At 37.4% G+C, this 19,608-nt stretch overlaps 1 protein-coding gene across 2 annotated transcripts in view; it reads left to right on the top strand.

The window, feature by feature from the left end:
* The window catches only part of TMTC1 (transmembrane O-mannosyltransferase targeting cadherins 1), a 404,339-nt gene that overhangs the window by 368,815 nt on the left and 15,916 nt on the right, over positions 1 to 19,608 (top strand). For both annotated transcript variants that reach the window (XM_036761095.1, XM_036761094.1), the window contains one exon: positions 4,130 to 4,232. In XM_036761095.1, coding sequence (XP_036616990.1) covers positions 4,130 to 4,232 — 103 coding nt within the window. The remainder of the gene's footprint in view (positions 1 to 4,129; positions 4,233 to 19,608) is intronic.

Genomic DNA, 19,608 nt, shown 5'->3' with positions numbered 1-19,608 from the left:
TGAAGTCCATCTGCTCCTCATTTCTTATGGCACAATAGTATTCCATTATATTCATATCCACAACTTGTTTAGCCATTCCCCAATTGATGGGCATCCCCTTGATTTCCAATTCTGTGCCACCACAAAAAAGAGCTGCTATAAATATTTTTGTACATACAGGTCCCTTTTCCGCTTGTGCGATCTCTTTGGGATATAGCCCCAGAAGTGATATTGCTGGGTCAAAGAGTATGTACAATCTTATATCTCTTTGGGCATTGTTCCAAATTGCTCTCCAGAATGGTTGGATCAGCTCACAATTCCATCAACAATGTAACAGTGCTCCTATTTTCCCACATCTTCTCCAGCACTTATGATTTTCCTGTTTTGTCATGTTAGCCAATCTGGCAGGAGAGTTGTTTTGGTTTGCATTTCTCTAATCAATAGTGATTTAGAGCATTTTTTCATATGACTATAGATATGTTTAATTTCTTCCTCTGAAAACTGCCTGTTCATATCCTTTGACCATTTATCAATTGGAGAATGACTTGTATTCCTATAAATATGATTCAGTTCTCTGTATGTTTTAGAGATGTTGCCTCACACTCTACCAAAAAAAATAGTAATAAAAGTCATTCTCTGAGAATTCTTTCTTGTTCCTTCCTCATCTCCCATTGTTCAGGCATCTTTCCCCACTATCTCCTCCTTTATTCTTGTTTCTCATGAAGAGGTAGCCTTTCTCCTTGTCAAGACAAACTTCTCTACATGACCTCTTAGTTCCATTTCATCTTCTTCAACAGATTGCATTCTTAATCATCATACACACTCTCTCTTCTTATCTTCTATTCCTCTCTTATCTACTGGCTACTTCTTTACTACCAACAAATATACCTGTGTCCCACATCCTTACAAAAACTTCCCTTAATTCAACCACTCATGATAAATCTCTCTCTCTCTCTCTCTCTCTCTCTCTCTCTCTCTCTCTCTCTCTCTCTCTCTCTCCCTCTCCCTCTCCCCTCCCCCTCTCCCTCCCTCTCCCTCTCCCTGTCTCTCCTCACCTCATCTCACCTCACCTCACCTCTAGAATGACTCTCAGGAAGGGGAAGAGGAAAGATCTTGGGGAAAATATTGGCAATGTAAAAGCAAAGATATAAATAAACTTTTTAAAAATAGTATGTAGAATAGTAAATTTATGATTATTCAGAAGATGGTTATCCATCATGTGGATTAGCCACCTTCCTCATTTCTTTTGTTTCACCCGCCCGACAGCCATATGTTATCATTTCTACCATAGAGTGTTCAGATAAAATCAAAAGAAACATAATCTCCCTTTATTTATTTCTGCTTGTAGATGCTTGTTTTTGGATGTATGGTAGGAGCTGAAGTTGAGACTAATGGATAAAATGACATTTGGAAGTCACCCCTCTGAGATCAAATATCTCATCTCTTAGTTCAGTAACTGATAACTTCTATATCCTAATATGGAGCCAGTATCTTGTGGTGTTCAATAAATAATCAGTTGCCTTTGGCTTTTTAAACTTGCTTATATTAGGTTTTTCTGAACTTTAAAGACACAGCATTTAAAGTAGTTAGAAAGGACCTTAAAGTTGTTTGAATTCAGATGCCTTATTTTATAAATCAGAAAAATGTTAGATTAAGCAACTCACTAAGATCAGGATTCAAACCTGAGTCCTTCATTCCAAGTCCAGTGTCCTTTCCACTCTGTCATACTATCCTTCTTTTTCCTTTGTGACATAGATGTGGGTTTAATTTGTACTTTATATCTCAAAAAAAGTTAGGTCAAAATGGGTAAATGATTTAGACATAAAGGGTGATATAATAAGCAAACTAGGGATCATATAATATCTTACTTGTAAGATTTATGTATAAGGGAAGAATTTATGACTAAATAAGAGATAGAGAGCATTATGGGATGTAAAATAGGGAATTTTGATGACATTAAATTAAAAAGTATTTGCACTAATAAAACCAGTTATAGCCAAGATTAGAAAGAAATAGAAAACTGGGAAAAATTATATAGTGAGTTTCTCTGATAAAGCCTCATTTCTCAAATGTATAGAAAATTGAGTCAAATTTATAAGAATACAAGTCATTCTCCAATTGATAAACGATCAAAGGATATGAACCGGCAATTTTTAGAAGAAGAAATCAAAGCTATCTACAGTCATATGAAAAAATATTTGAAATCACCATTGTTTAATAGAAATGCAAATTTAAAAATTCTGAGATTCTACCTCACACCTATCAGATTGGCTAACATGACAGAATAGGAAAATTATAAATGTTGGAGGAGGTTTGGAAAAATTTAGACACTGATGCACTGTTGGTGAAGTTGTGAACTAATTCAACCACTCTGGAGAGAATTTGGAAACTATGGCCAAAGTATGTCCAAACTATACCCAAGATAAAACCCTGAAAATCCTTTGACCCAGCAATACCACTACTAAGCCTGTATCCCAAAGAGATCCACAAAAAGGAAAAGGACCCATATGTACAAAAATATTTATATCAGCTCTTTTTGTGGTGGCAAAATGTTGGAAACTAAGAGGATGCCTATCAATTGGGGAGTGGCTGAACAAGTTGTGGTATATCATTGTAATGTAATATTATTATGCTATAAGAAATGATGAGCAGGACACCTTCAGAAAAACTTGGTCTTACATGAACTGATGCAAAGTGAAGTAAGCAGAAACAGGAGAACATTTACATAGTAATAGCAATATTGTAAGGATGATCAACTGTGAATAACTTAGCTATTCTCAGCAATACAATGATCCAAGACAATTCCAAAGGACTTCTGAGGAAAAATGCTATTCACCTTCAGAGAAAAAACTGATAAAGTCAGAATGCAGAGCAAAGCATACCTTTTTAAACTTTATTTTTCTTGAGGTTTTTTTGGTCTGTATTTTCTTTAACTTTAACATGGAAATATGTTTTGCATGACATCACATGTATAGTGTATCAAATTGCTTGCATTCTCAAGGAAGGGGAGGGGTAGGGAGGAGAGAATTTAGAACTCAAAATTTAAAGAAAACTAATGTTAAAAATGATTTTACATGTAATTGGGGAAAAGGAAAAGTTTTTAAAATGTCAGTAAATTTTCCAAACTAAAATTACATGAACATCTTGTAATTTTTTTAAACTAATAATAATAAAATTTCCCCCACCCATTAAAAAACAAGAACAAGACCCTTTAAAATATACATAATCAAGAAAGACAAATTCCAACATTGGCTACATAAAAAAAATTGCCTCATTGTGCACTCTGTCAAAATGTGGGTAGAATGCTTCTTCATGAGTCCTCTGGAATCATGGTTAGCTATTGCACTTATTGAAGTCCTTAAAACTTTCAATGGTTTTTTTGGATTTGTTTTTATAGCATTATTGTTATATAAAGTGTTCTGGTTCTGCTCACTTTGCTCTACATCAGTTGATATATCTTCCCAGGTTTCTTTGAGACTATCCCTTTCATCATTTCTTAGTATTCCATTGCATTCATGTGGTGTAATTTGTTTAGCCATTCTCCAATTGATGGGTACTTTCATTAGTCTTTCCCACTACAAAAAGAACTACTATAAATATTTTTTGTACACATAGGACATTTTCCTCTTTCTTTTATCATTTTTAGATATGGGCCCTGATCTCTCTAGTCTTTAGCACATTCTAGATACATCTAGAAAGTAAAGAGATCTCCCAACCCAAGTCTCCTACTTCATCCATAAGGAAACTGAGTTCCAAAGAGTTGAAGTGATTTTTCCAAAGTGGTACACATAGTAGATTGCAGAGCTATAATCAAAGCATGGTATTCATGTTCCAAATGCAATACTCTTTCTGTAGTCGTCTTCATCAGTGTCTATAGCCAAAAAAATCATCATTGGTAATAACAGATTTTCTAGTGATAAGCCTCTTCAAACTTCCTTCAGGGAAGAAACATATTCTATTACCAGACCATGTTTGAAACTTTTCCAATTTAATGGTAATTTACAGACCTTGCCCTCTGATGGCACAGCTTATGAGAACCAAGTCATTTCCTCAGCCCAGTGTGTAATCAAAGTAAGATATCATCAAAGTGTTTTGATGATGCTAATTTTGATATTGATATTTTTAAAATTTCTGTTTTTGTTCTTTAAAGGAATTGTTTCAGGAAGCTGAGGAAGTTTATCAGACCGGAATTAAGAATTGTCCAGAGAGTTCTGACTTGCACAACAACTATGGAGTTTTTTTAGTAGATACTGGTAAGTAAGAATAAATGTGGTAGTGGTATTTCTGTATGCAGAGCAAGCAAGCTTAATCTTACTTATCTCCCTAAAAAGGCAGTAACTTTGTCTCTAGCCCCTTCTTTGACCATTTCCTCTGGAGAGTGACTTTCCTTTCACACCAAATATAGGAAAATGTTGGGTTTCTGCCTCAATGCTAGCCCAACCAGTTGCTGTTCCAGGAATTGTTGAAGATTCACTTTCCTAGAGAAATTCTGATGTAGATATAGATATGAAGATGGATGTGGATGTGGGTGTGGATATGGATATAGATATAGATATTCTTTCTGCCCAGGGAAATTATAAAAATTAAACAACTCTCTTTGATTCCGTCATTTGAAATCTATCTCTCTCCCCTTTTAGGGTACTCCCCATCATTCCTCTCAATGCTGCATTCCAGCAATAATCCATATAATTTAGCAATGTCATTGGTTAGCAATTTTGTCATATTTGCCAGTTTAAGATAAAAAGTAAACATTTAAACACTGAAAAGGTAAACAAACTTTTAAGAAATAAATATGAGCTTCACCATGCCCCAGAGGAACACTTCTGAGGCCCCTTTCAAAGAAAGGAAAGCAAAAGGAAGAAGAGAAATGAAGGATTGCCACCTGTTGTGTAAAGCCCAGACTTTTTAAGCACCACAGATTCTGCCCCATCATAAATCATGAATGAATCATTCACTCCACCTTAAGTCTATAGGCCAACATGAGCTACTTCATGGCCAGCCCTGTGCTGCTTCCATGGCAACAGTTCCTCCACTGTTTTCACCTCTCTCAGTCCTTTAGTCATTTTCTCCCACAAGTCCAAAAGGAACAAATGAACTAGCTTATGAGTTCAAGTCAGCCCCTCTGTCAGTCCCAAGGTCAAGGCAAAACTCTCTGGGAGTCAAACAGACTAGGAGATTCCTGCCTGTATGTACCCAACAGGCATCTATCCATCCTGATTCCCTTGGTCATGCCTGGAGGAGTTGTGGCCAAGACAGCGCTGCATAAAAAAATCTCAAAAATAAAATTCACTGAGCTTGGTAGTAATTTGGAATGTCAATAGCCACATTGTACCTTGGGGCTGTGATTTCTCTAAGTCTTAGTGGGGCCAAGTTTGTTCAGTTCTCATAATTCTGTCTTTAGAGAAATCCCCTGAAGCTATTATATAGGAAGTAGTTTTGTTAACTTAGTGGGTTAAGTAGTCTTCCCTTAACTTCACATAATACCCACAATGGTTGTTTTATATTGATGAAATATCCTTCAATTCTACTGTAGAAGCAAAACCTCAAACGAGTCATGACTACATTATTTTTGTTTTCATATGATGTACATTATAGAAATGGCATAATCATAATTGAAATACTCTGAGATATCAGATGTTAGAGAGAACCCATTTCCCACTTTTTCTTGTTTAGAGTCAAACTATTCTAGGAATGGATAGTCTTTGTTTCCTTTATGTTTCATGCAATATGATGTAATGTTAGCATATAGTGAATACTTATAAAAAGAAACTTTATGAGAGTAATTCTATTTGTTTTTCATTAGCTATCAGGTTAGGTTACTCCTACTACTCCTTGTAGTGGCAGTAAAATGCAGTTTTCTTTTTTTTGACAATATGAAATACTCACAAATATTTTTTATTTTCAGACTATAACCATTCCTATTTCCTAACAAGTAGCATCTTCACTAAAGTGGAGTATAAAGAAATTACAGATCAGTTCCCAAAATATAATAGTGATGTGTGCCAGAGATACTTTTGTATGTGGCCTCCTGTACAATGGCACACATGTACAGTTCACCTCTTGCACTCAGCGTGTCAATCAATACCCATCGACTCTCTATGCTAGCTCTTTCACCCCAGCCTCTTCTCATACTAGTTGGTCTAGGTTGACCATCTGTAAAGAGATCAGTTGATTCATCATGAATGTAGTTTCTTCATCTTTTATAACTGCTAGAATAATAGGTCACAGAAATGCTATATACATATTTTTCTTTTTAAAAATTTTCATTTTATTTTTAATTAAATATATAATAAAGTTGTCATATACATTTCTTTTTTTCTTTTTTTTTTCTTCCCTTCCCCTCTCACCCTAGAAAAAACTACCATTAGATACACACACACACACACACACACACAAACACTCACACACATGAAATCATTTTATACATACTTCTATTTATGAGTTCTTTCTCTTGATATAGATAGCCTCCTCCTTCATATGTCCTTTATAGTTAATTTGGGTATTTATAATAGTCAAAATGACTCAGTTTCTCCAAAATTGTTCTTAAAACAATATTACTATTATTATATACAATGTTCTCTTGGTTCAGCTCAATTTGCTCTTCATTATTTCATTCAAATTAATCCATGTTCTTCTAACATCATCAAAGCTCATCATTTCTTATAGCACAAGCAGTATTCCATAACAATCATATACCACAACTTGTTCAGTCACTCCCCAATTAATGAGCATCCCCACAATTTCCAGTTCTTTTCCACCACAAAGAGAGTTGCTATAAATATTTTAGAACGTATAGGTTCTTTTCCTTTTTCCCTAATCATCTTTGGAAATAGATCTAGTAGTCGGATTGCTGAGTATCTAACTGTGTGTTCCTTCTTTTGACCAGTGGTATGGGCAATTTAATAACTCTTTGGGTACATTTCCAGATTGTTCTCCAAAATGGTTGGATAACTTCACAATTCCACCAACAATAAATTAGTGTCCTAATTTTTCATATCCCTGTCATTATTTCCTCTTTAATCATTTTAGCCAATCTACGTATGAAGTGATATCTCAAGCTTGTTTCAATTTGTATTTCTCTAATCAATAATGATTTAGAGCATTTTTTCATATGTCTATAACATACGTTTTTATCAGTCAAGATCTGTCTTCTCATCCTCCTACCACAGTCTCCCCCATTACACACATTTATAGTCACTTAAAACAAATGTCTATATTGATCATGACCAAAGAAATATATTTGTCTTATTTTGTATTCTGAGTTGCTCACCTTTCCATCAGGAAATGGACAGCATGTTTCCACATTAGTCCTCTGGGATTATGATTGATCATTATTGTGATGAGTTCATTCTGCACAATAGTATTCCATCACATTTTTATACCATAACTTGTTTATCCATTCTGCAATGTATGGACATCCCTAGGTGGTACAACGGATAGAGTGCTGGTCCTGGAGTGTGAAAGTCTCATCTTCTTGAGTTCAAATCTGGCCTCAGATACTTGCTAGCTGTGTGACCCTGAGCAAGTCACTTAACACTGTTTGCTTCAGTTTCCTCATCTGTAAAATGAGCTGGAGAAGGAAATGGCAAATTACCCAGTATCTTTGCCAAGAAAACCCCAAATGACAAAGAGTCGGGCATGACCAAACAGCTACAGCAATGACAAAACTTCAGCATCTCATTCTTTGCCACCTCAAAAAGAGCTATAAATATTTTTGTATATCCTTAGAGTTTATTTTGCTTGGAACTAATTACTCCCTTCATCTACTCTCCCTCTAATTTCCCCTCCCCCTTTTCACTTTCCCTCCATGAATGAAATGTATTTCTGTATCTAATTGTGTGTTCCTTCTTTTGACCAGTTTATATGAAAGTAATGTCCATATATCAGCTACTCCCCTGCCCTCTTTTCATTGTTTATATACATGTCTACTTGCGCAACCTGATTAGGTGAGATAATGTTCCCTAGGCTTTCTTCCTCTTCCCTCCCAGTGTATTCTTCTTCCTCCATTCTTTTCTTAAGATCTTTAAGACAAAACAGAACTACTCCTAGGCCTTATCTAATTGGACTCACTTTATGGAACCTGATGATGGTAGGATTAAGAGGGGACACATGTATCATCTTCCTGTAATTGAATGTACACAAGTTATCCTTACTCAGTCCTTTATAATTGTTCATTTATATTTACCTTTTCATGTTCTTCATTCCTGTGTTTGAACATCAAAGCTTCTCCACAGCTCTGTTCTTTTCATCAGGAATACTTGGAAGTTTTTTATTTCATCATATGTCTATTTTTTCCCCTTTAGCATGATATTCAGTTTTGCTGGGTAAGGTATTCTTGGCAGAAAGCTCATAAATTTTGCCTTCTTGAATATTGTATTCCAAGTTCTTTGCTTCTTTATAGTAATGGCTGCTAAATCATGTGGCTGGCTATAGTGCCTTAGTTATTTAATTATTTCTTTGGTGCTGCTTGCAGTAATTTTTTTCTTTGACCTAGAAGTTCTGGATTTAGGCTATGATGTTCCTGGCAATTTTCCTTGTGGTGTTTCTTTAGGGAGATGACTATAGATTCTTTCTGTTTCCACTTTGTCCTCTGGGTCCAAGAGATCTGGGCAATTTTAAGATTTCTTGAAATGTTATATCTAGGCTCCTTTCTTAACCATGGTGTTTAGATAGTCTAATGATTCTTACATTTTTTCTTCTTGATCTGTTTTGTAGGTCAGGTCTTTCTGCTGAGATACCACACATTCCTTTTATTAAGTTTTGTGACTTTGTTTCAATATTTCTTATTGCCTTGTAGAGTCATTGGTTTCTCTTTGGCCCATTCTAATTTTCAAGGAATTTGTTGCTTGGACAAGGTTTTGTACCAGCCTGTTAATTCCCTTTCCAATTCTGTCTTCCACAGCTCTCATTTCAAGTTTTCTTCTCAAGCATTCTCATTTTATTTATAAAAATTTTTAACTCTTTTTAAAAGACTCTTGCCTCACATCTTTCAGAAATTGTAGTTGAGTTTGTGCTCAAGCCATGTTTTTCTCTGAGGCATTGCTTATATGTGATTTGGAGTCATTCTCTTCTGCTTATGTTTGAGTGTCCCTGTTTAGTAGCAATTAGATTTAAAGATCTTTCCCGCCCGTTAATAGGCCATGTGACCTGCTTATGTCACAGGAAGCCTATGTCATATGTGGTGGGAGAAGCTTCCTGACAGGAAAAGGATGTTATTTCACAGCAAATACAGAGAGAGAGAGAGAGAGAGAGAGAGAGAGAGAGATTATGGCTGCTAATGGTTGCCCTTATGGTTGTTAGAACTGAACAGGCTGACTTAGCTGTACTATGAGTTTGTTTTGGGGAAGGACCCAGCAGGGGGTTGGAGAGGTTTTGGGATGGTGAGGCTCCATGTTGTGCTATTCTGTATGGAATGTTTTGGGTTCCTTGCTATGATGAAGTGGATTGACTAACTGTGGGAGCTGAGCATTTGGTTATGGGATATGGTTCTGTGGTGTCTTAATAAATGGTTTACTTCTTCTACCTTCTGTGTGGAGAGTCTTGTATACTTTGCGATACAGAACTACATAGGCATTTTGACAATTATCATCTACATTGTTATTATTGCCGTACTTTTATACCCTGCTTCCCTGATAGTATGGCAGCTAAGTGACACAGTTGATAGAGCACTAGGCTTGGAATCTTCCAGCCTACTTCCTAATTTCAGACTTAATGTTAGAACTGGGCTTTGCCAGCTCTGGAGGGAAGAGCTGGATTAGTCCTGCTGCTATTTTCTTGGGGTATTGAATGCCGTATTATTACAGAATCCCAGGGACATTGCTCCCCAAGGGATCTGATCCAGGACAAACTCTGTTTGCTATCCCTCTGGTTTGAATTCTGCAAGTTCCTGACATGGGTATGGGTCCGTGTAAGAGTTGATTGCTACTGGACTCCACCCTATCAAGTAGGTAGATGGCTTTGATGATTCAGAGTGGAAGAATTGTAGGCTCCTCTTTGGTCTGGCATTCCTGCCTTCATTATTCCTCTGTACCCTGGTCTAGATGCTAGAAGTAAGACCCTGCTCTGAGCCTGGAGTCTGAGCCAAACCACTGCTGCTTCCTTCTGAATTTCCTCCTTTCTCAGTATTCGCCCAGGGCCTCCCTATACTAGTCCCTGCTTAGTTCCCTACCTCACTTCACCTTGGATCCCTGACCCAGAACTGTGTAGTAGGGACAAAGCTTCCAATTCACACCTACCCCATTGCAGTGCCCTAGTAAGTGTCTAGAGGTAGTCCAGTGTTGTAGCAACAATTTGTTGTAGCAGCTGTTGTGGGGTGTAAGACCCAACAAGACAAGCAACAAGAGCTGCCAGCACAGGTTCTTTGATCTGCTTTACTAAGGAAAGTAACTTTAAGGGGTTAACAATCTCACTTTAATACAACATACAAATATCATTCACTTAGTTCAGGAGGAAAAGCCAGCAACCTGAACTTCAAAGCAAATACAAACAAATTACAAACATCAACAGACAGACCTTGTCTAATTCAAATCACAATTCATAGTTACCAGGGAAGCATTGACACCTATCTGGGTTACAAAGCCTGGGGGCAGTTACAGCTTGCCCAGTATCTTAATGCTCCTTCCATGAGTGTATCCCAAAAGTCAAAAACCAAGCTCCCCTCATTTATATCCCATTTGGATCCCTGAGGTCTCTGACCTCACCCAGGCTGGCTGTGAAACTTCCCCATCCCCAGCATCACATCATATACAAGTCAATGACTCTTGATTACCTCACTGCTGAGAAATACTCCTAAAGACAGCAAAAAGGTTTCCCACCAATTCAAAGGGGAGACTTGATAGTCTTAGCATCCCAAAAGGGAAGAGCAGGGAAAAGTCTGATTGCCTTAACTAGTGTGGGTTTGGGATCTCTGGTGCACAGCCTCTTCCTTGGTACTGGAGTTACCATCTGGGTAACCTGAGGTATTATCAATTATGTCATTATGAAAAAATTACTTAAACTCTCTGGGTTTCAGTTTCCTCATTTGTGGAACTGAGTAACCTGTACGGTTCCTGCCAGCTCTAAAGCTATGATCTTTTGTCATGGTGGACAGAATAGTGAAATGTGGACTGGATGGTCACATAGATTCATACCTGATTTAATAAATCAGTGTTCACTGATAATGGATCCTGAAGGGAGGAGGTATCTGGTTTTCAAACTACATAGCCCATTCTTTGTCCTATGCCATTTTACATTTTTAGCAGTTATATTAATGAAGACATAAATGCCATAATTATCTAATTTGAAGATGATACAAATCTAGGAGAGATTTTTTAAAAAGTTGAATGTGTTGGGCCTTGTTGGTGTTTTTTGAAGATAATGACTTTATTATTTTTTTCAACATTCACTTTTATAAGATTTTGAGTTCCAATTATTTTTCTCCTTATCTCCACCTCCTTCCCCCCAAGAAAGCAAGCAATATATAGGCTATAAATGTACAGTTATATTAAACATATTTCCACATTACTCATGTTGTGAAGGAAGAATCAGAACTAAAGGGAAAAAACACAAGAAAAAAAGGAAAAAAAGAGAAAAAATATTATGCTTCCCTGTATTCAGACTCTATAATTCTTTCTCTGGATGTGGACAGCATTTTCTATCATGAGTCTCTTGGAATTGTCTTAGATTCTTTGCATTGAAGAGCCAAGTCTGTCAAAGTTGGTTATTGCACAATGTTGTTGTTGCTGTGTACAGTGTTCTCCTGGTTCTGCTCACTTCACTCAGCATCAGTTCCTGTAAGTCTTTCCAAGTTTTTCTGAAATTTGCCTGCTCATCATTTCTTATAGAACAATAGTATTCCATTACATTCATATACCACAATTTGTTTAGCCATTTCCCAACTGATGGGCATCCCCTCAATTTCTAATTCTTTGCCACTACAAAAAGAACTGATATAAATATTTTTAACATGTGGGTCCTTTTCCATTTTTATGATCTCTTTAGGATACAGACCTAGCAGTGGTATTGCTGTTACAAATTCCTCTCCAGAGTTGTTGGTTCAGTTTATAACTCCACCAACAATGCATTAGTGCTCCAGTTTTCCCACTTCTCCAGCATTCATCATTTACCTTTTTTTCATATTAGCTAATCTGATAGGTGTGAAGTGGTACCTCAGGGTTGTTTTAATTTGCATTTCTCTTATCAATAATCATTTAGAGCTTTTTTCATATGACTTTAAATAGCTTTAGTTTCTTCATCTGAAAACTGTCTGTTCATATCCTTTGACAATTTATCATTTTGGAAAAGACTTGTATTCTTATAAATTTGACTCAGTTCTCTATGTACTTTAGGAAAAACTAATTAAAGTTATCCATTTTGCCTTTCATAATGTTCTCTATCTCTTGTTTGGTCATAAATTCTTCCCTTCTTCATTGATCTGACAAACTATTCCTTGCTCTCTGAATTTGCTCATGGTATCACCCTTTATGTCTAAATCATGTACCCATTTTGACCTTATCTTGGTATACAGTGCAAGATGTTGGTCCATGCCTAGTTTCTGCCATTCTATTTTCCAGTCTTCCCAGCAGTTTTTGTCAGATAGTGAGTTCTTATCCCAGAAGCAGGAGTCTTTGGGTTTATCAAAGACTAGGTTACTATAATCATTGACTACTGTGTCTTCTGTGCTTAACCTATTCTACTGATCCACCACTCTATTTCTTAGCCAGTAACAAATAGTTTTATATATAGTTTTAGATCTGATACAGCTGTGGCCCTTATTGATTTGAACCTAGACTTTGTTACTTCCTTTAGTTTCTCATCACTCCCAACAGCCAAAGTCCTCTTCCAAATATATCTATACCGTTATCTCACTCTCCTGGTCAAAAACCTTCAATGGTTCCCCATTGTATACTGAACAAATTCTTAATCTTTTTACTCAAGGCTAGATGGGAGAGGACCTTGTCACACCTGTTCCAACCTACCTTTCAAGAATCATCTCATGGAGCAATTTGGAACTATGCCCAAAGGGCTATAAAAATGTGCATACCCTTTGAACCATTTCTAGGGCTGTATCCCAAAGAGATCATTAAAATGGGAAAAGGACCCACATGTCAAAAACATTTATAGCAGCTCTTTTTGTGGTGGCCAAGAACTAGAAGTTGAGGGGATGCTCATCAATTGGGGAATGGCTGAACAAGTTGTTGTATAGGAATGTAATGGAATACTATTATGCTATGAGAAATGATGAGTAGTTGGACTTCAGAAAAACCTGGAAAGATTTATATGAACTGATGCTGAGTGAAGTGAGCAGAACCCAGAGAATATTGAACACAGTAACAACCACATTGTGTGATGACTGACTTTGATAGATTTAGCTCTTCTCAGCAATGCAAGGACCTAAGACAGCTCCAAAAGACTCATAATGGAAAAAGCCATCCACATTCCAGAGAAAGAACTATGGAGTCTGAATGCAGATCGAGGCATACTGTTTGCTCTCTTTTTTTTTTGTTTCATTTTGTTTTGTTTTTTCTTTCTTGGGGTTCCTCCCATTCATTATAATTCTTCCATACAAAATGACTAATGTGAAAATAGGCTTAATAAGAATATATATGTAGAGACTATATCAGATTGCTTGCTGTCTTGGCAGGTGGAAGGGGAAGGAGGCAGAGAAAATTTAAAACTTATGGGAGTGAATGTTGAAAACTAAAAATAAATAAATTGATTTTTTAAAAAAAGAATCCTCTCATGGAGCTGGATCCAAGATGGCAGAGAAAAGGCAGAGGACTCCCCCCTCAACCTACCGCTCTCCCAAATGCCTCGAAACAAATTCTAGAGTGGCAGAACCCACAAAAGGACAGAGTGAAAGAATTTTCCAGCCCAAGACAACTTAGAAAGTTATCAGGAAAGGTCTGTTGCACCAGGTTGATAGTGGAGCAAAGTCCAGTGCAGGCTGGACAAATCTGATCGCAGCAAAACAGGAACAGGCCTTGGAGACAACTGAATCAGGCAGCAGTGGCAGTTTCAGGACCTCTGAGCCCATAAATGGTAAGTGGATCAGACAACAGGTCAGAAGGAGATTACAGGGGTCCCTCTGCTGGTACTAGGGGCTCTGTTACATTGCCCATACCTGGATCTGGGGCACAGTCCTGGTTCTCAGTCCTAGAGCAAGGAGGATCACTAGCACACTAGATCTTGCAGCTTCAGAGGAGCAGGTCCCCTGGTCACAGTTCTAAAGTGGAAAAGAGTGCTTGTAGTCATTCACAGAGAAGTTCACAATACAGAAAAGTAGTAAACATACCCCAGCCAGATCATATCACCTTGGAAGAACTGAAAACTTATAGGTCCCCAGAATTATCTCTGAAAAATTTAGCATAGAGTTGAAAGTCAAGGAATAGGATGGAAAGTGAGCAAACAGCAGACAAGGATGCTGACTATGGAAAGTTACTATGGTGATAGGAAAGATCAAAACACAAACTCAGAAGAAGACAAAAACATCAAAATTCCTGCATCCAGTGCCTCAGATAAAAATATGAATTGCCCATGGAAGAACAGCTTGGTAAAGGAGGAACAAAAATATTGAAGAAAACAACAACTTAAAAAACAGGATAGGCCAAATGGTAAAAGCACAAAAATCCAGTGAAGAGAAGAATGCCTCGAAAGCAGAATTGGCCAAATGGAAAAGAAGGTACAAAAGCTCAGTGAAGAAAATAATTCCTTAAAAATTAGAATGGAGCAAATCAAAGCTAATGACTCTATAAGAAATAAAGAAATTATAAAACAGAACCAAAACAATGGAAAAATAGAAGAAAATGTGAAGTATCTCATTGGAAAAACCACTGACCCAGAAAATAGATCCTGGATAGATTATTTAAGAATTATTGGTTTACCTGAAAGCCATGATCAAAAAAAGAGCCTAAGTATCATCTTTCAAGAAATTATGAAGGAAAACTACACTAATATTCTACAACCATAGGGTAAAATAGAAATTAAAAGAATCCACTGATTACCTTCTGAAAAAGATCCCAAAATGAAAACTCCCAGGAATATTATAGCCAAATTCCAGAGCTCCCAGGTCAAGGAGAAAATATTGCAAGCAGCCAAAAAAGAAACAATTCAAATATTGTGGAGCCAGTCCAGCTAACACAAGATTTAGCAGTTTCTGCATTAAAGGATCTAAGGGCTTAAAATATGATATTCCAGAGGGCAAAAGAGCTAGGATTACAACCAAGAATCACCTACCCAGCAAAACAGAGTATAATCCTTTAGTGTATTTTCCTGCAGGAAAAAAAAAATTGACATTCAATGAAATAGAAGACTTTCAAGAACTCCTAATGAAAAGACCAGAGCTGAACAGAAAATTTGACTTTCAAATACAAGACTCAAAAGAAGTATAAAAAGGTAAACAGGAAAGTGAAATCATAAGTTATTCAATAAGGTTAAACTGTTTACATTCTTACATGAGAAAATGATACTTATAACTCCTAAAAATTTTCTCATTATTAGGGCAGTTAGAAGGAGTATACATAGAAAGAGGGAACAGGTGTGAGTTGAATATGATGGAATGATTATCTAAAAAAAAATTAAGGGGTGAAAAAGAAGAATGCCCTGGGAGAAGAGTAGTAAAGGGAGAGGTAAAATGGAGTAAATCATCTGCCATAAAAGAGGCCTGAAAGAGACTTTACATTGGAAGGAAAGATGAGGGAAGGGAGGTGGGGAGTACATGAACCTTACTCTCATTTGAATTGGCTCAAAGAAGGAATAACATATACTCTCAGTTGAGTGTAGAAATCTTTTTTACCATACAGGAAAGTAGGAGGGGGGTGATAGAAAGGAGAGCAGAAGTATAAGTCATAAGCAAAACACTTTTGAGGAGGAACAAGGCAAAAGGAGAGAGAGAGTAGGATAAACAGGGGTGGGGAAAATATGATGGAGGGAAATACATGGTAAGCATTACTTTGATAAATAATTTTACAGCAAGTTTCTCTGATAAAGACCTCATTTCTTTTTTTTGGAGGGGGTAAGGCAGGGCATTGGGGTTAAGTGACTTGCCCGAGGTCACACAGCTAGTAAGTGTATCAAGTGTCTGAGGCCAGATTGGAATTCAGGTCCTCCCGACTCCAGGGCTAGTGCTCTACTCACTGTGCCACCTAACTGCCCCTCATTTCTTAAATATGTAGAAAACCAATTTAAATTTATAAAAATAAGAGCCATTCCTCAGTTGATAAATGGTCAAAGGATATGAACATTCAGTTTTCAGACAAAATAATCAAAGCTGTATATAGTCATATGAAAAAATGCTCTAAATCAGTATTGATTAGAGAATTGCAACAACTCTGAGCTACCACCACACACTAGCAGATTGTCTAATATGACAGAAAAGGAAAATGACAAATGTTGGAGGGGATATGGGAAAAATAAAACACAAATATACTGTTGGTGAATTTGTATACTGATTCAACCATTCTGGAGAGCAATTTAGATCTGGGAAGACTCACATGAACTGATACAAAGTGAAATGAGAGAACCAGGAGAACATTGTACACAGTAATAGCAATATTGTGTAATGATCTACTGTGAATAACTTAGCTATTCTCAGCAATACAATTATCCAAAACAATTCTGAAGGACTAATAATGAAAGGTGCTGTCCATCTCTAAAAAAAGAACTAGTAGAACCTGAATGCAGATCAGAGATAGAGTTTTATTTAGTTTTTTATTTTTCTTGTTTTCTTATCTGTGTTTTCTTTCACAGCACAATTAATGTGGAAATGTGTTTTGTATAACTATATATGCACAACCTATATCAAATTGCTTGCCTTCTCATTGGGGGTGGGGAGGGAGAAAGGGAGAGAATTTGGAACTCATAATTTGAAAAAAAAGAATGTTACAATTGTTTTTACATGTAATTGGGACAAAATAAAATATTAAATTTTAAAAATCATCTCATAATATTTGCCTTCACACAAAGTAGCCTACTCGCCATTTTCTTCCTACCTTCTCCAGTTTTCTGTGCCTTTACTTAAACCATCTCCCTTGCCTGGAACATACTCCACCATGTCTCTGTTGAAGTTCCTGCTTTTAAGACCCATTTCAAATGCCACTTTCCTCATAAATATTTCCCTCACCACTACCATCAATTTCCCCTCCTTTTCTCTCCGCTTAAAGTGATGTGTCTTTTCTTAAAATTTCTCATAGCATTTTTGGGACTTCTTACATCACATTCTGCTTTCTATCATAACTATTCGGGTATTCATTGCCTCTCCTCCACAACAGTGAGTAGCTCCAGAGGATAGAACTAGGATCAATGGATGAAATTGATAAGAAGGCAGAATCCAAATCAAGAGAAACTTTCTAATAATCAGAATAGTCCTAAAGCTTGAACTCTCCAGGGAGCCTAGATGGTGGCCGGAAAGCAGGGACTTGTGTGAGTTCCCTACCAGGTCCCTCCAAAAACCTATAAAAATGGCTCTGAACAAATTTTAGAACTGCAGAACCCATAAAATAGCAGAGGGAGGCAGGGCTCTAGCCCAGGACAGCCTGGATGGTTGCTGGGTGAGGTCTATTGTGCACGGAGCTGGGAGCAGAGCCCAATGTGGGCCGCACAGACCAACTAGACCAACTAGTGGGCCCTGGTGCCCTGAATCAGTGAGCTGCAGCAGTTACCAGACTTCTCAACCCACAAACACCAAAGACAACAGAGAAGGTTAGTGGGAAAAGCTGCTGGGGACAGGGTGATAGAGTTCCCGGTTCAACCACCACCCTGGGGGCAGCGGAGGTGGGGCAGCTACAGAACTACAGCTGCAGTTGCTTCTGGCCCCAGGCCCACCTGGTGGGAGGAATTAAGTGGTGGATCAGAGCAGGAGTGCAGAGCCTGCTGAAGATCTAAGTCCAGTCCAGATTGAGGGTTCTTGGGGAAGGAGGAGTGCTGGTGTGGCAGAGCTTAGCTGTATAGAATAGCTCTGAAAACAACAGCAGCATCTGCCCCAAGCTTGGAGCAAAGTACTCTTTACTCTACAAGCAGTCATACCCTGCTGAAAAACTCAAGGGTCAAGTAAGTTGGCTGGGAACGTGGCCAGGCAGCAAAAACACACTCATATTCGGTCTCAGACTTTGGAATCTTTCTCTGGTAACAAAGAAGACCAAAACATACAGCCAGAAGAAGTCAACAGAGTCAAAGAGCCTACATCAAAAGCCTCCAAGAAAAACATGAACTGGTCTCAGGCCATGGAAGAGCTAAAAAAGGATTTGGAAAAGCAAGTAAGAGAAGTAGAAGAAAAATTGGGAAGAGAAATGAGAATGATGTGAGAAAACCATGAAAAACAAGTCAATGACTTCCTAAAGGAGAACCAAAAAAATACTGAAGAAAACAACACCTTAAAAAATAGACTAACTCAAATGGCAAAAGAGATCCAAAAAGCCAATGAGAAGAAGAATGCCTTGAAAGGCAGAATTAGCCAAATGGAAAAGGAGGTCCAAAAGACCACTGAAGAAAATACCACCTTAAAAATTAGATTGGAGCAAGTGGAAGCTAGTGACTTGATGAGAAATCAAGATATTATAAAACAGAACCAAAGGAAGGAAAAAGCGGAAGACAATGTGAAATATCTCATTGGAAAAACTACTGACCTGGAAAATAGATCCAGGAGAGATAACTTAAAAATTATTGGACTACCTGAAAGCTATGATCAAAAAAAGAGCCTAGATATCATCTTTCAAGAAATTATCGAGGAGAACTGCCCTGATATTCTAGAGCCAGAGGGTAAAATAGAAATTGAAAGAATCCACAGATCGCCTCCCCAAAAAGATCCCGAAAAGAAAACACCTAGGAATATTGTTTCCAAATTCCAGAGCTCCCAGATCAGGGAGAAAATGCTGCAAGCAGCCAGAGGGAAACAATTTGAGTATTGTGGAAACCCAATCAGAATAACACAGGATCTGGCAGCTTCTACCTTAGGGGATCGAAGGGCTTGGAATATGATATTCCACAGGTCAATGGCACTAGGATTAAAACCAAGAATCACCTACCCAGCAAAGCTGAATATCATGCTTCAAGGCAAAATATTGATTTTCAACAAAATTGAGGACTTTCTCAGTCAAAAGACCAGAGCTAAACAGAAAATTTGACTTTCAAACCCAAGAATCAAGAGAAGCATGGAAAGGTAAACAAGAAAGAGAAATCATAAAGGACTTACTAAAGTTGAACTGTTTTGTTTACATTCCTACTTGGAAAGATGATGTGTATGATTCATGAGACCTCAGTATTAGGGTAGCTGAAGGGAATATGCATACATATATATATGTGTGTGTGTGTGTGTGTGTGTGTGTGTATGTGTGTGTATGCATGTATATATGTATGTGTATTATATGTATGTGTATATATGTACATATACATATATATGTGTGTGTGTGTATGTATATATATATATATAGACAGAGGGCACAGGGTGAGTTGAATATGAAGGGATGATATCTAAAAAAATAAAATCAAATTAAGGGATGAGAGAGGAATATACTGAGAGAGGGAGAAAGGGAGAGATAGAATGGGGTAAATTATCTCTCATAAAAGTGGCAAGAAAAAGCAGTTCTGTAGGAAGGGAAGAGGGGGCAGGTAAGGGAGAATGAGTGAATCTTGCTCTCATCGAATTTGACCTGAGGG

This window comes from Trichosurus vulpecula, chromosome 5 (assembly GCF_011100635.1).
Source record: "Trichosurus vulpecula isolate mTriVul1 chromosome 5, mTriVul1.pri, whole genome shotgun sequence".
NCBI classification, from domain to species: domain Eukaryota; kingdom Metazoa; phylum Chordata; class Mammalia; order Diprotodontia; family Phalangeridae; genus Trichosurus; species Trichosurus vulpecula.
Note: the sequence above shows the minus strand (reverse complement) of the source record. Positions and strands in the feature narration are given on the sequence as shown.